At 41.8% G+C, this 16,657-nt stretch overlaps 1 protein-coding gene, 9 non-coding genes and 1 pseudogene across 10 annotated transcripts; 5 read left to right on the forward strand and 6 right to left on the reverse strand.

The window, feature by feature from the left end:
* The first annotated feature begins 4,456 nt into the window (after window positions 1-4,456).
* Window positions 4,457-6,221, forward strand: LOC6496007 (odorant receptor 56a). Its single transcript, XM_044715384.1, has 6 exons — window positions 4,457-4,771; window positions 4,825-5,255; window positions 5,307-5,522; window positions 5,579-5,680; window positions 5,799-5,951; window positions 6,020-6,221. The coding sequence occupies exons 1-6, from the start codon at window positions 4,471-4,473 to the stop codon at window positions 6,074-6,076; spliced, it is 1,260 nt and encodes a 419-aa protein (XP_044571319.1). The 5' UTR covers window positions 4,457-4,470; the 3' UTR covers window positions 6,077-6,221.
* Window positions 6,222-10,282: 4,061 nt separating this feature from the next.
* On the reverse strand, window positions 10,283-10,354 carry Trnae-uuc. Its single transcript has one exon. It is a non-coding gene; the product is annotated as a tRNA-Glu (tRNA).
* A 203-nt stretch (window positions 10,355-10,557) lies between these two features.
* On the forward strand, window positions 10,558-11,103 carry LOC6496009 (annotated as a pseudogene).
* Window positions 11,104-11,264: 161 nt separating this feature from the next.
* On the reverse strand, window positions 11,265-11,336 carry Trnae-uuc. Its single transcript has one exon. It is a non-coding gene; the product is annotated as a tRNA-Glu (tRNA).
* Window positions 11,337-11,690: 354 nt separating this feature from the next.
* Trnae-cuc lies at window positions 11,691-11,762 on the reverse strand. The gene has a single exon. It is a non-coding gene; the product is annotated as a tRNA-Glu (tRNA).
* Window positions 11,763-12,334: 572 nt separating this feature from the next.
* Trnae-cuc lies at window positions 12,335-12,406 on the forward strand. Its single transcript has one exon. It is a non-coding gene; the product is annotated as a tRNA-Glu (tRNA).
* A 307-nt stretch (window positions 12,407-12,713) lies between these two features.
* On the reverse strand, window positions 12,714-12,785 carry Trnae-cuc. The gene has a single exon. It is a non-coding gene; the product is annotated as a tRNA-Glu (tRNA).
* A 210-nt stretch (window positions 12,786-12,995) lies between these two features.
* On the forward strand, window positions 12,996-13,067 carry Trnae-cuc. The gene has a single exon. It is a non-coding gene; the product is annotated as a tRNA-Glu (tRNA).
* A 305-nt stretch (window positions 13,068-13,372) lies between these two features.
* Window positions 13,373-13,444, forward strand: Trnae-uuc. The gene has a single exon. It is a non-coding gene; the product is annotated as a tRNA-Glu (tRNA).
* Window positions 13,445-13,592: 148 nt separating this feature from the next.
* Trnam-cau lies at window positions 13,593-13,664 on the reverse strand. The gene has a single exon. It is a non-coding gene; the product is annotated as a tRNA-Met (tRNA).
* A 2,913-nt stretch (window positions 13,665-16,577) lies between these two features.
* Trnai-aau lies at window positions 16,578-16,651 on the reverse strand. The gene has a single exon. It is a non-coding gene; the product is annotated as a tRNA-Ile (tRNA).
* Window positions 16,652-16,657: the final 6 nt, after the last annotated feature.

Genomic DNA, 16,657 nt, shown 5'->3' on the forward strand with positions numbered 1-16,657 from the left:
AGGCAGCACACACGAACCATAACCAATCCATCCATCCATCTAGTTGGCTCTGAGGTAACTCCTCAATCTCTTGTCTTATACAATTAGTACCTCGGGGCCACCAAATAAAATGTGCTGCACGCTGCAATTTTGCCAGCAAGTTGCATTTCATGGCTGACTGGCTCTGGCTCTGGCTCTGGAGCTTCCTAACGGTTGTTCTCGGCTTCTTAACTTTGGCTCAAAGCGCTTGTCGTAATTTTCGCGCCATCAATTTGGAATTACTTGTAGCTGGAGATGCTATGGAAGCTAAGAGAAGCTGCAGCGCTAGTTCTGGGCGAATTACATGCTTCATTTGGCCTTCTTCGCCGCCGATTGAAGATGGCAAACTCTGACTCGATTTTCCTTCCTTTCGGCCAGGTGGTTGGCTGGTTGGGCTGGCTGGCTGACAAAGCAAGACGCTGGAATGCAGCTGCGATTTTAGCATAAGTAGCGAAAATTCTATGCATTTCGCAGCTAAGAGCGCTCCACGAAGAACGCCCAGACAATCGCAATCGCACCCAGTGACGCAATTACCGATAAATGGAAGCTGGCTTTCATCCACTTAACGCTCGTTATGGCAGCTTTACAAAGTGTTGATACCGGGCGCTGTAAATTAGATAAGTTGCCAAAGGAGAGGGAGAGCATCAAAAGGTGTAGAAAGGCAACTTATTATGCAGGCTTGATAGCCCACAGGAAATATTTTGAGATTGGCTCCGCCAATGATACACTTGCAGCTCAATAGCCCAGCTACAGCTTTGATTGATCTGATTGGAAATAGATCAAGAGCCATCAGATACAGCGCAGATCTTAGACCATAAGCCTCTTTTCACTCAACTCAAGCCAAAGTCAGAGAAGGCCAAACTGAAAACCAGAAATGTCTGTGATTGCAACTTTTAAGATTCTTGCAGCTGGCCAAGTGGTCACTGCCCCAAAGATTTATTCACCCTAAGGCCTTCCGGAGAAAGTCACAGGTAGAGCCTGGGAAGAAAACATTATCCTCCCGACCACAATTTATGCCTTGGGACGCTCCTTGAAGCAGGACACGCAAACCAGTCCCCCCCAGATTCCTACGCCCTTTGGCGCAGTGAAATAAACACAAAAAGTTGAAGGGAATAAAAAAAAAAACAAACTGCATTCATCTGCCCACACCAAACAGGGACAAACAAACGATGGCGTGCCTCTCGGGATTCCAAACGGCAAGGGTCGGAATACTTGGCGTATACTTTGTGCCACGACTACTTTTTACTTTTCTTTAACATTATTTTGCACTTTTCAATTAAAAAAGCGTGCCCCCCACGCAGCCAGGGCTTTCAGGATACCAGGCACCGGCACCAGGACTCCGACCCGTCAGACACAAGCCAACAAACTACAGCAAAGGGCAAAAGTAACCCCAAAAGTGGTAGAAACACGGCTGAAATGGGTGGGTGGGTTACAGGGGGGCTGGAAGTAGATGAGGAAAAGCAGCTGCCATAATTATAATTTCTTAATGCAAATAAAAACTCACTGTGCTGATTTTTCGCTTTTGTAGAGAACCACAATTTAAACATTATGGACTTTTACTTGGACGCTTCGTGTTGACTTTTCTTTTAAGGGGGATTGGGGAATTAGTTATAAGTTTTAAATAATTATAATTTTAAAAATCATTTTTAAACTATAAATAAGAAAATTAAATCCATATTTAACTAACAAAACTTATTTAAAAACTCATGTTAAAAGTGTATTTAATATTCAGCTTCTTAACTAAAAATTACTTGAACAGTCGCAGTTATTTTTCTTTTCCTTCCGCATTGCCCAAGAAAAAGTGAAAAAAATGGGGTTAAAATGGGAATTTGCTCCTGTTTTCTGGTCCTGTATTCCCGTTCTGACCATTCCCGTAGCCATTGCCAGCTGGCACGCCCCTTTTGAACGCCCATCGCTGTTGACCATTGTGGCCATTGCAGTGCCAACAAACATGCATAGTTAATGAGCAAAATAAAAACGTGGTCCTTGCTCCTCTCACACACACACACAGACTCATACCCATGCAGTCGTACATGTTTAAGGACCTGGCTTTTCAGCACCGTGTGCAATGAGCTTACGTGGCGTATAATTAATATTAAATGTAATACTTATAAATTAAATAAAATGGCGCAACTGAAACGGACTGGCTGGCATTTTCCACAGCAGCACGATTGATGACCTGGCCGTCAGGCAGAAAAAGCTCCAGTACACTCGGAGAAAAGGTATTAGAATTATGAAACAATAAGATATAATATAGTAGCAATAAAGTAGCATAAGTCTATATAATTTTTCCCCTGTGTACTCTATATAGAACCCTATATACTTAACCTATGTATGATGTTTCTGTGCCTGTGGGTACTTCGTATATCCTGCCAGTTATAAATGTGTGTTTGCCAAGTTTGACTTTTTGACTTGAGCCCTGAGCTCGACTGCTACTTGTGCCACTTCCGTTGTGCGGAAAAATGCTTTTGATTTGATTTTCACCAAATGTCAACTTGACGTCACGTCGTCGTCTAGTGAGTGAGTGAGTGGGTTCCGAGGGGAAAAACGGAAAAGCGGAAAAGCGGACGTCGACATTGTCGCCGCCTTTGTTGTGCCGATTCAGCTGCATGATTTATTGTTTTGATGAAATTGCGTGTAAACAATTTAGTGGCTGGTTGGCGCCCAAAGCTTAAGAAAACTCCCACCCCCCCACATCCTTGCTGCGCTTTAAGTTGATGAACTTTGAAAAGACTTTATTTAAGGTTAAATATGGCCATATTTCATGCCCAACAAGTTGCCATAGTTTTGAACTCGCTGGTGGTTTACAGCAAAACTGATGGAGTATCAGTTCCACGATGGATATAGTTCGTAACCCATTTAGGACGAAACTTGCCAGGCATTCGAAATGAACCGCAATTGCTGTAAATATGGAAATGCCACAAGGCCGATGGCCACAACGATGTCATGGGGAACCCTGGAGGAAGCTGCTGGGTAGTAGAAACCACAGGAACCCCCCCAAATGTGGAAATCCCTTTAGTTATGGGATTGTTAAAGCTGCAAGTTTACCACAAAACTGAACGCAGTTTCGTATGCAATTCCGACTTGCAATAAATATGCCATAACAATAAGTAAGGCGAGCTAATATCCGATTACTCCAGCCTGGCAAATGTGGCGTGAAAAGCGCCAAACCAATGCAACCAGAAGCATCTACAGATACAGATACAGATACTGACACTGATACAGATACAGATACTTTCCCCCTTCGTTTGGTAGAACATGAAACAAACGCATAAGTAAATACCAGAAACGAGTGACTTTCAATATCCTTACAGGCTTATTGCTTGCAGAAAATTTCACGCCCGACAGACAGACAGACAGACATAGTCAGAAAGAGAGATCTAATGGCAAAGGAAAGAGTCGGGTATAATGGAAGCGACAGAGAGGGTAAATACGAGAAGCTGCCAATGCATTTACACATTTGCAAAACACAAACATCACAGAGACAGTTGCCAACATGCAGTATACAAATATGCGTACAGAACATCTCCCATCCACAGGCTGCACATTCTGGGTTCGGATTCAGGATTCAGGATTCAGGATTCCGGATTCGGGACTGGACTGGGTGTCGCAGCCATGGAGTCATGTCTGAGTGCGTTTCCTCCGACGCATTTACGTTTATTGCATTTGTAAATTATTCACACAAGGATATTAAATGCAAATTGTGAAATAGACGACACACTCGTGCCGTACCAGAGCACAGCAGAGCTCTGGCTCAGATACAATATCCGTTGGATGCCCCATGTATATATTGGGGAATTACTCAACTCCTTTTGCATATGATTGTCACATGCAAAACCGAATCGAGTCCCTCGATTTGGCCTCAGGTCCTTGAATACTCAGGACCCTTTCGCCCCCACCTGAGATTAGGTCGATAGTTGGCAAAGCAATCTGACCACTTGATTGACTCTTGATTTAGTTCGCCTGCCATTTGGTAGAGGGATCAAGCCATCGTCTTCTTAGAGCCTCGAGGAAAGCAACTCTCGTCCGTATTTATTCATTTTCCATTACCTGATTACCCTTTTGCCATTTTAACTCTGACCGGAAGGGGGCACTCTGGCCAAAGTTGGCCAAAAGTTTAATTTCCCTCGCATGCAACTCGGTCTAAACACGTTTGACATCACTGCCACTGGATGTGGATGTGGATGTGGATGTGTGGCCAAAGTTTCGGGTCCTGGCGAGAGTAACATGCAAATCGAATTTAAAGTTAGCAACGACAGTCCGTATTTGAAGGCCAACTGCCTCTGCCCAGAGTCTATGCAGAACCATAGCACCTGTCACCAAATCGGCAAACAATGACAATTATTGGACAATTATTGGCACTTAATAGGGCATCGATGCAATTAGCCCCACTTAGCACCTCATCAGTGGCTATAAAAGACTCACTCGAAAGTGCTAAGGACACCAGTTAAAATGTTTAGAGTTAAGGAGCTACTGCTCTCTGCGGAGACCTTCAACGATCCGATTTTCGAATACCATTTGAAGTACTTTCGGTGGTACGGATATGTGGCCTCCGAGGAACAACCCAGACCATGGTTTAGTTTATTTCGGTGCACCTTGTTCACGGCCTCCATTTGGATTAGTTGTGCCTTGATGCTGGCCAGAGTTTTTAGGGGCTACGAACATCTAAATGATGGTGCCACCAGTTGTGCCACTGCAGTCCAATATTTTGCAGTGTCCATCGCCACATTAAATGCCTATGTCCAGAGGGATAGTGAGTCTACAGATTGGAGTGGAAGATCATGATAACTGCAAGCCCTTTTCTAGGAGTCATTGCTCTTTTGCGAACTGCCCATTTGGATATAAGGAATATCATGATCGAAGCCGATGACCAGGAGATGGGTATGCTTTTTCAAACCCAGGTGTACACCCGTACCATCACCCTGATGCTGTGGGTGCCCTCGGTGGTGGCCGGCTTGATCGCCTGGGGCGACTGCATCTACAGGACTATCTTCCTGCCCCAATCCGTCTTCAATACAGCCGCCGTGCGACGCGGAGAGGAGCAGCCCATCCTATTGTTTCAGCTCTATCCCTTTGGAGAGCTATGCGATAATTTCTTCATTGGCTATTTGTGGCCTTGGTATTCCCTGGGACTGGGGATAACCACCATTCCCCTGTGGCACACTTTCATCACCTGCCTGATGAAATATGTCAACCTAAAGCTGCAGATACTAAATAAAAGAGTCGAGGAAATGAATGTAAGTAGTCGTGAAACTCATCAAGTTCTATTTTATGTTTCCTCGTTTTAGATTACTAGACTTAATCCGGGTTTGGTTGAGGAGCACTTGACGAGCAGCGAACTAGACCACTGGCGCATGAAACTTTGTAAGGAATTCGTGGAGGAGGAACTAAAAATTCGGAGATTCGTCCTTGAGCTACAAAGTCTAATCTGTGTGCCAGTCATGGCAGATTTTATTATATTTTCAGTGCTGATGTGTTTTCTATTCTTCGCCTTGCTAATTGGCGTGAGTCTAAGGGTTTATATTTCCTCAGACTTTCTCTTAAATGAATTATATTTTAGGCCCCCAGCAAAATGGATTATTTCTTTATATTCATATACCTATTTGTGATGGCCTCTATCCTGTGGATATATCATTGGCATGCCACTTTAATCGTTGAATGTGTGAGTGGAAAGAACTGAAATCTACAATATTCTCGTTTCGCTGCTTTGTTTTTGTTTGCTCTCTTGCAGATGTGTCCGATTAAACTTTGATTTTTTTTTCCATTTTCATTTTTTGCAGCACGACGAATTGTCCTTTGCCTACTATTCCTCGGACTGGTACAACTTTCAGATTCCTCTCCAGCGGATGCTGCACTTTGTGATGATGCATGCCCAAAGGCCGCTGAAGATGCGGGCCCTGCTGGTCGATCTGAATCTGAGGACCTTCATTGACGTACGGGGACACATACACATCTCCCTAAATGAGAATTCAATGATATTGAGTGCATGTCCTTTTTGCAGATTGTGCGTGGGGCCTACAGCTACTTCAATCTGCTCCGGAGCTCCCACTTGTATTAGATGTCGGGCCTTTGAATCGCCTCGGGGCTAATCAAACGCCGTTGCGCTTGTCAACCCGTTTGGCTAACATGACAGTAAACAAGCCATGCAATTCATTTTGTGCGGAAACGGAAGTCAGACAAGAATAAAGAAAAACCCACAACAACTAGGAAGATTTCAAAAAGAGGGTTACAGGAGCTAGGCAAATGCTAAACCATTTTAGAGCGCAAATAAACGTGCCTCGAACTGGAAAACTGGAGACGAGACGCCTGTTACTCAAAAAGCCAATGCAAGTTACAGGCAACATCATTTATCACTTCAGAAAGCGTCGCATGTCAGTGGCATTGTGTACAGGACACACTGTTCTGTTTTGTTTTGTTATATTGTCTTTCTCAATGGATATAAAACGATTTTTGCACTTCTTTCCAGCCAACACTCCGGCCCTTCTTCGCCGTCGTGCCACTCTAATTGTCTTGGGGGTTTAAAACACAAAGGATATTTATGCGTCTGCTCTAGCAAACGGTCAGATACATCAAGCTACCACCCCTCTAAACTAGCCAAACAAACCGAATCGTTGTCCCCCTGGGTGTATTTTTTAATATTATTAAGAGTATAGACAAAAACGTAAAAAAAGAAAAGGAATAAGAAGGGCCCACACCCAAATAAACACGCATATTGTTGCGGTTGTTGTGCTCCCTGGGATTACACAAAGTGGCTAAATGGCTGATAAAGGCACACGCCGAACCTCGGCTACTAATGAGTATTAATGGCGGGGTTACGAGCACGGCAGGTATGCCAGACTGGAAAAAAAACCCCGGTTTCCTCAAGGTCCACAGAGGGTGACAATAGCGAGGGTATAGCCAACAGATAGTTGGCTAACAGCGTTAAAAGGGTTGCTGCTGGTAAACCACTCGATTGCGATCTCCCCGAGGAACAAATTTTGGATATAACTCACTGATATATGAGATACAACTTTTTTTTTGTATTTACGCGGCTTCCATAGATCACTTATGTTGAAACTGAAAAAAAGGGTTGCATTTTTGTAAAAGGGTTTTGTCATTCTTTTCACGCACTATTTAGTAACAATAGAGAGTGGTTAAGTCGGACTAAATACATAAATATTTGGAAGTACTTAGGACTAATGTTTTAAGAGCTAAAAGGTGGCATTCTTTTTTTTTAAACAAACAGATAAGAAAACATTCTTGAAGTAAAAATAGATCATGAGACCACATATTCTTATAAAATGTTCCAAAATAATCTCTAGATTGTTGCTATCTCGAAATATAATTTTTGGCAAAAAATAGAAAACCACATGGCCTGTGGCATAGCGAATTTGTGGCATCTGTTGCCGGTATTTTAAGCAATATTGGCAAATTTTTTATGGTTTTCACAGAGCACGTTTTTTGTTGATTATTTATGACATTACATACATAATGCAAGCGTAATGGATGCGAGTGTTCATTAAGGACAATGAATGTCGTGCACTCAGTGTGCCAACCCTCGTCCCTTAAGGAGGACGACGCAGAAATGCGTTGGGAGGCCAGAACAAACTGCGGATATGGAGTGGCATGGTAAGTGTTTGAGCCACCCCCTTTGGGTTTTGCAGTTTTGCGAAAAAATTAAAATTTGCTGCACACATGTAATGAATATTTACAATACACTGCTGCCGTTGGTGCTGCTGCTCAACCATCTACCATCACAAAGGAAATGAATTCAAAGGGAAAGTAATTCCAGGAACGGGACCACAAAAGAAAAGAAATCCCCCTTTAAGGAAATAAACGCCCAGCAAGGGTGTTTCTCGAGGTGAAGCCAAAGAATTGTCGTATGTTACGATTATGCGTAGTCATATCTGTGAACCAGAACCTGACTTTTGTGAGGTGTGTAATTTTAGCCAAGAATAACTGACAGCCTTGTCCATTAATTCTGTCAAATCAGATGGAAATCCGTCAACAATTATACAAACAAATCAACTAACTCCTTGAATTTCGTTACCTTGAACGGTAAAATTAATATTATTGCCATGGATTAGGAATATTTAGCTCAACAATAGTAAACAATTTTTTAGGTAACTACCATTTATTATTCATGCAACAGCTCCTGCATGGCATAGTACGTATCGTATGTGGGTATAGGTTTGTTGCGCTCCCAAAGCTCCTCACTTTGGCCAACTAAGTGTTTTGGCCATTAAACATTTACGATGGCACAGTTAAAACGCCACACACACGCGTGACTTTGGCCAGCTGTTATGTGGAATAAAGATGGTTATTAAAATTAATTAACGCACGGCGATTTGTTGCCCGTCGCCATAAAGCCAAATGAAGTTGTAGTTAAATTTTGAATGAATTAAATTAATCATAAGCTGTAGCTGAAGAGCAGCCGCCCATCTGCCTTCAGCCTATTTAGAAATGCATGAGGGCGCACTCGAGCTTGGCCGAAGGCTGGAAAGATCCTCCTGCCTCCTATTATTGCAGTTGTCACCGGGAGGGTTATGGCCACGCCTTGGCTATCATACAAATTTAAATGCAACTGATTAATCATGGATAAAGTTGTTTTTAGTTGGGAGTTGGTGGTCGTCACGTGACTGCAAACAATTTGACTTCAAACACATTAACAGTTACGGTCGAAGGCAAGGGCCAAAAGGTCGAGATGGTTGGGAGTTGGGGGTTGGGGGTTGGAGGACTCCCCGGGAGAGCAAATACGACTCCTGCACGCAGAGGGTTTGTCACCAACTACAACTTAACTTGGCTAACTAAAACTTTTCATGCATTGCCGTTGACAGTGCAATAAACATGCCAAAACAAATGCAGCACCCCCACCAGCACCAACAATACCAACAACTTATGGGAACAATAGCGTCAACTGACCCGCCCCCACCACGCCCATCCGCCATACCGCATACCATCTTCGGGGGCGGTTGGGTGAACCACCGAACCCCTTTTGGAAAAATAGACACGTATCCACTGAAATATTTTGTCGCAAGGCGGGGAATAGTTCGCCGCCTTTTTTCCAAGAATTTCGAAATGTGGAGAAATTACTCGACTGATTTATGAAGTTTGCATTGACATTGGAATTTCTACGAGTTCCAACTTAAAGTTAATTGAAGAGAGGACTTCTCTATAAACCAATATTGGTGCAATATAACCAAACAGATTGCTTGTTTCAGATAGATCGTTCGGCCCATTTTCAATTTTTGAAAACACAAACTGTTTTTCGGCCCCCCCAAGTCCTTTTTGGCGGGGCGCATTTTAATTTAATTTTCGTAGGCCGCCATGCACTTCAAACCGTTTGCCCAGAACTCGCACATGAATAACGCACTCCCCCAGCACACTCCCACGACTGGCCAACACCCACTACCTCCCACTAGCCCCAACCACCCACTCAGACACACACACTCACAACACATGAGAAGCGTCGGCTTACAAAAGCACAACAGTTGGAGAGCCCAGGACCGAGAACGAGACCGAGCAGCGCCCAGCCCAAACCACGTGGAGCTCGCTCGCTTTCATGCGCTTCGTTTAGCAAAGTGGATGTTAAGTGTAATGCGATTTTTATGTAAATTTTTGGCCGAAAAAAAATAGCTTGAAATACTCTCCCGGCTGGCTGGCAGACGGAACAAGAGCCAACAGTTTGATGATTTTCGTTGCCACGGTCACGGCCAGCTTTTCAGACCAGATAGACGACAGACAGCAACAAATGACTGGCCGGGTCGACGGCCACTTACAATCCGCCGGCAGATGCACTGCCCCATATTTTCTCCACCTCTGCTCCCCAGAGACAAGCCGAAAAAACCTCGTATCTCTTTAAGACCAATATCCCCAATTTCAATATTAAAATTTATTTGTTAGAAAAGTGTTCATTAGTTTTAAAGACCATCAGTTAAACCGACAGTTCTAGGCAAGAGCAACCCCGCCAGATCCGTGGTACTAAATTATAATCACACTAGTGTCATAATTTTTTAACATCAATTGGCCTTTTAGTATTTGGGTAGAACGTCAGTCTACCACTACTAATGACAATCGTTTCGAAGCAAACGGGCCTGTGTAGACACACAAAGCGCCATAACCGCTTGAGAATTATAAAGCACACAAAAAATAAAACAAAAAAACTGATAATTTATATTGCACAAAACTACCGTAAGAGGGCGCTACATAGCACAATTCTTCTCAATTTTAGAATCTAAAAAATGTTTTGACGCTTTAAAATGGAAAAAATTTCAAAAAAGATCATTTCCCATACCGGGAATCGAACCCGGGCCTTCTGGGTGAAAGCCAGATATCCTAGCCACTAGACCATATGGGACACGTTGGTTTGAGGCGCAGAAAGCTATTTTGTTACCGGGGCGGAGCAATTTTCACTTTTAATATAATTTAAATCAGTTTAAAGAACATTTCTTAAGTAATTCCCTGTTCTTAAGTAATCATCCCTGGAACCTTGACAGCTAAGACAGCCCTTATATTTGACATCCGAATAACACAAGTAATTGAAAGCAAAACTACCCTACAATGGGTCCCAGGAAGGTTAAAGTTCAGAAGGAAGAGGTCCAAGTCCAGCTAGGACCCTAAGTTCGCGACGGTGAGATTGCCTTCGGCGTGGCCCACATCTACGCCAGTTTCAACGACACCTTCGTCCATGTTACGGACTTTTCTGGAAGCGAGACCATCGCCCATGTCACTGGCGGTATGAAGGTCAAGGCCGATCGAGATGAGGCTTCCCCCTACGCGGCTATGTTGGCTGCTCAGGATGTGGCCGAGAAGTGCAAGACCCTGGGCATCACCGCTCTGCACATCACGCTGCGTGCCACCGGTGGTAACAAAACCAAGACCCCTGAACCTGGTTTACAGTCAGCTCTGCGTGCTTTGACCCGTTCATCCATGAAGATCGGACGCATCGAGGACGTGACCCCCATCCCAACCGACTCTACCCGCAGGAAGGGCGGTCACCGTGGTCGTCGTCTGTATATGGAAACCAATTATCTAGATCAGCTGGACACTATTGAAAATTTAAAATATTGCATTGGTGTATATGGCCGTAAACATTTTTGGCCCTAATGCACTGTAATAAATGCAGGGGAACTTAACAAAACTATAATCTAGAGTATAGACTCTAGACACACTACTTTAAGAGAAACCGTAGTGAATATTTAAATTTAAAAATAATAAACAAATAAAAAATTAAGTCTATAATGATTAAAAATGGCCAAAAAAATTACTTCCCATACCGGGAATCGAACCCGGGCCTTCTGGGTGAAAGCCAGATATCCTAGCCACTAGACCATATGGGATATGGTTACTGAGGTGTCAAAAATCGATTTTATTACAAGGGAAATATTTTGCTAAATTCATAAGATACCATCTTATAAATACTTTATAACTGCTTTGAATAAAACAGAAAAACTAAAACTCACTGAATTTTTTAAATATATAATCCAGAAATTGAAAAATGTCGAACGAAACGACATAGACCAAGTCCAACATAATGAAGATTGGCCTATATATTCGCTCAAAATAAAAAACAAACTATTGGAGTTTGTTGGAAATAAAATTTTTTTAAGCAAAATAATAAAAATGCATTCTTATTTCTTAAATTTTAAATCTAAAAAATAAAACAAGAAAAAAATTAAAGCTTATCAAACGCTTTCCCATACCGGGAATTGAACCCGGGCCTTCCGGGTGAGAGCCGGATATCCTAACCACTAGACAATATGGGATGTGATGTTTGCGCAGGCAACTACAGTACTTAAAGTGGTGTCTGACTCGTTCAGAGTCTTGGCAGATATAAAGATGTACTTATAACTTGTCTTAATATATTTCTTAGCCCTTTACTAAAAATATTTCATAAAAGTTTTTGAATAGTTTTATGATCCTTGCTATTTTTTACACACCCACCGCCAATATTCTGCATTCATATTTATTTCTTTCCTAGTATAAGAAGCTGATTTATATAAAAAAACTACCAAGAGTCTCGGGAAAAACATCGCACATGTCGAATTAAATTAGCTTTTAACATTTACAAATAACGTTTATGTCACATAAAATACAATTTCCGAAACCTTTCAGGTTACTTGCAATGCCTCGCAATATTAATACTTATGTTGTACACCTAAAAAGGCATGCAAAAGACCTTGCATATATTTAGAATTTGTGTATGAATTGAAGCAAGAAACTGATTCATACAATATGAGTCATTTCGTTCAGATTTTTTGATTTATATATAAAAGTTAAGGCGTGCTGGCCCCAACTAAGCCTGTGTTAAAAGCACTTTGACGGTGGAGCCATCACCTCCCATATTGTCTAGTGGTTAGGATATCCGGCTCTCACCCGGAAGGCCCGGGTTCAATTCCCGGTATGGGAAATCTGTAAAAGGTTTAATTTTTTTTTAATTTCTTTATTTTTAATCTATTTTTTTTCTATTTATTTTCTCAATCATAACCGGAGGGTTAACTTGAAGTAATAAATGTCATATGAGAAAAAATTTAAGGCTTGAGCTTAATACTGTCGCTTCAGAATAAAAAATTTTCTCGTTTTGCAATATCATATTGTAAACATATTTTCCATACTTAAGTTAATGCTAAATAGCTGAATAGTGAATTTAAAATAAAGAATCAACAAATTTGAAAGTAAAAAATAAATAAAGCGAAGCCAAAAAATAGTCAACCATATTCCCATACCGGGAATTGAACCCGGGCCTTCCGGGTGAGAGCCGGATATCCTAACCACTAGACAATATGGGATATATCTTTTCGATGACAAATTCAATTTATCAATGCGCTGATGTTATTTCACGCATCTTATTCCCAACTCTATCTATTTGTTGGAATTTTGAATTGGGAAATAAGAAGCTAATATATAAAATTACTGTTTCGCTTTATTAAAACTTAAATATAATTATTTCCTTGGCCCCATCGAACTGCAAGTTTGATTTTTGTCAGCTTAACCCCAAGTCCCATATTGTCTAGTGGTTAGGATATCCGGCTCTCACCCGGAAGGCCCGGGTTCAATTCCCGGTATGGGAAATATGGTGTAAAGATTTTTTTCTTTCGCTCCATATCGTTTATTTTTATTTATTTTTTTTTAAATTTTTATAAAAAAAACTATATAAAATGCACTATTCACCACGAAAAATCCCTTAACATTTATTTATTTACTGAAGGTATAAATTTTATTGGTTTTAGTTACTTCTTACCTTTGAATAAGCTAACTTAGAGATAATTTTTACGTGGTGTTTTCGTTTTAAACTACATATGTGTTTTGCTTTTAATTTTTCAACAATAACCTTTTCTTGATAATAAAAAGTCAATTGGGCCAACGGTATTCTATATCCCATATGGTCTAGTGGCTAGGATATCTGGCTTTCACCCAGAAGGCCCGGGTTCGATTCCCGGTATGGGAAGTAAATTTTTTTTGGTTTTAAATCAGTTATTTTAATTATGTACTTATGATTTTGCTGAGCAAAATTTATATTCTTTGTTTAAAAAAAATGCGTTCTTGTAGCAAAGGTAAACAAAAAATTCAAACGCAAATGTTCGAAGTTACAAATCTAGCAGAACAAGGTTTCGATCCTCGGACCTCTGGGTTATGGGCCCAGCACGCTTCCACTGCGCCACTCTGCTGTACGGGCAAAAAGGCAAAAAATATCTCAGTATAGAAAAGGTTTACGAATTGGCAAGGATTGATCTATTATTCTAACTAATATACAAATTAGTTTTAGTGAAATGAAGTGTTAGTTTTTCGTTATAATAGATCGGGTTAGAACCCAATCCCTTAATTTCATGAGAGCCTTTGAAACGCGGCGAATTCAACAAGCAGAGTGGCGCAGTGGAAGCGTGCTGGGCCCATAACCCAGAGGTCCGAGGATCGAAACCTTGTTCTGCTAAGAATGTAAATTCAATCGGATTTGGATTTTTTTGATATTTTTAAAAGAAATATTTAGTGATTTTTATTTTAAAAGTTTCTACCTTTTCCCTTTGGCAAACTTTCACTGATAATTTGAATTGGCTTCATCTTTAAATACCATGCGCGGCACTGGGATACTGCCTGCCATGCAGCTCCCGTGGATTATATATTTACCCAGCGCCTCCTCTGTTATCTCATGGTGGCATGACGCGGATTCAGGCGAACCTGCATCCTTGTGCATCCTTTTTTGCCCACTGGCACAGATATGGCTTTAATAACAACGGATGGGGCTTTGTTGGTTTTTGCCGCTTCTGTTTGCTCGGCAAAGAGGTGTGCGATACGGCTGTGAAGCAGCAACCCTAGAAGCTGAATATTAAAGTTAAACAAAAATTCTATCTATTTATGAATAACTTCAATAAATTGGGAAAGTTTGTATAGTTTTATTCATCGCTTATTGCCATCAGAAAATTTGACAGTTTCCATCCAAATTTGTGCTGCCATGTGAAGAGAGTGTTACTTTCCTCCCACTGCCAATCAAATTGACATATTTGTCAATAAATTGCAAAAATTTTAATTAATTTTCGCGCCACTTAAAAGCATGCAATGAAATTGCACAAAATCATTCAGCTGGAAAGGTTTCCCGCGACTGCGAGCCACTGTAAACCAACCGCAAACACTAAATTGCAAATAAATTTGTTTAAATATGCAATGGCAGAGCAGAGACCGAATCAAGTTTTGGTATAACCCCATGGACGAATGGCCAAAAACTGCGCCAGACTGCGACATTTCCACCTGGAAAAGGGTTGTACAGGTGGGTGGTAGATGGTAGGGTTGTGGGTGGAGGAGGACACCAATGGTTTGTCCATTCACGGCTGCACGTGCAGTTGCGACAACGAGACAACAACATGCGCATCAAATTTTAATAGCAAAACCCCCAAAAAGTTGCAAGCCACAAAGTCCATTTCCATGGAGGACTGGAGGGTTTTGTTCTCCTTGCGGATTGTTGGTTTTGTGCCACTGGCTGCTGGGTGACATGCTTGATGTACGCTTTTGGTTTTGCCACGAAGACGTTGCAATGACATTGAATATTGATGAAAATAAATCGAATTTCCGTCAGCCCGGCATCCGACGTATTCGATAGATGCCAAAGGATGAAAAAAAAAAGCAGGACACTGGCTCACACTCTCTTCTCTGGAGGACTTCACTCCGTGCCATTTTCATTGAGACGGCAAAGGGTTCCGGATCAATTCAGCTTGACGCAGTCATCTGGCGAGTGTTAAAATCCCACGTTGTCAGTATTTTGTGGAGCATTTGTGGTCATCCGAGTTCCTGCTTTTTAGTTTTTTGGTTTTCTTTTACAATTCAGCAATTGCCGAGGCGTTAAAAGTAACAAATTTTTGATGGTGTGTCTTATGGTGTTGGTTATCATGTCTAGCTTAAACTTATAGCACTTTAATATTTTAATATTCATTTAATAAAAAGACAAATATCCCTTTTGATAAAGTACCTTGTTGGCCCTTAAAAAATTGTTTAAAATTCATATTCCGGCTGGATGTGTACCTCAATAATTTTTTCGTTTGCCTGTTGGCCAACCCTCAATTAAGCCCTTAGTTAACACTTGATTTGTATTTAAAAATTATTGACCAATTCATGGGATCTGATTAAGTTTGTGTTTGTGCTTGTCAAACGATTGGTGGCAGGTTACGGGCAGCTGTTAAGGGGGGAATCGATTGATTTTACCGCCACAAGGCAACGGTGGGTATCGGAAATTGTATAAACTTCAGAGCCCGGCCCGAAGAAGGGTGGGGCCCAGAGCCGCACATATGAAAATCCAATTTTCCAGTGATTGATCAGAGCGATGAGGGGATTTTGCACGTAACTGGAGAGCTGTAGAGAGCTGCAGAGTTGAAGAGCTGGACACACACGTCTAGTGGGCGTGGTGGGGAAAGTTTGTTTGCCGGGGCGGCATACGCAAAAATAATGTAATTAAAGCAATGTTTGCATAATAAAAATTAATATTTGTTGCAGTTTTTGTCGCCATTCAGCAGCACCAGGCCCGGGGAGGCAGGCCGGCGGCGATAATGCATTTAGCTAGCCCTTTCTCTGAGTGTTTACCTAGGCATCCTGGACACACAGGCATCCTGTCGCCAGTGTCCTTTGGCCGCTTTATGCGGGCTGTCAAAATCAGACAGTGTGCACACATGCACCCACACCTCGCTGACGGTCCGGAGATTCGTGGATCCGTGGAGTGTCCACTGACCAGTCCTCTCTCTTCCTTCTCCATCCACTCGGCATTTCGGCTGTTTGTTCAAGTTACGTTTCAGCAAATTATGCCCGAACATATGAGGGATTTATACCCGCTTGAGGACTCAACTGGACTGCACTCCACTCGACTCTGGTGTCTGCTGGATGTCTGGCGCTTTGGCGCTGCAGAATTTATGCAAATATTGAAATAAGTCTTAATTGAATACAAATACTCAATTACATTGCGGCAAATCTATTTTGTGGGTCCCGTACAAACAAACTCCAGTTGGGATTGCGCATTGTCAACAATTTTACTTTAAAATTTTAATTGTAGAAAGTAATTTGGGTTGTTAAAATAAAATCAAGGGGAAAAAAAAGGATAATTGTGGCCCATGAGGGGATCGAACCCGCGACCTTCGCGTTATTAGCACGACGCTCTAACCAACTGAGCTAATGGGCCCTCCAT

This window comes from Drosophila ananassae, chromosome 3L, assembly GCF_017639315.1.
Source record: "Drosophila ananassae strain 14024-0371.13 chromosome 3L, ASM1763931v2, whole genome shotgun sequence".
Classification (NCBI taxonomy): Eukaryota; Metazoa; Arthropoda; class Insecta; order Diptera; family Drosophilidae; genus Drosophila; species Drosophila ananassae.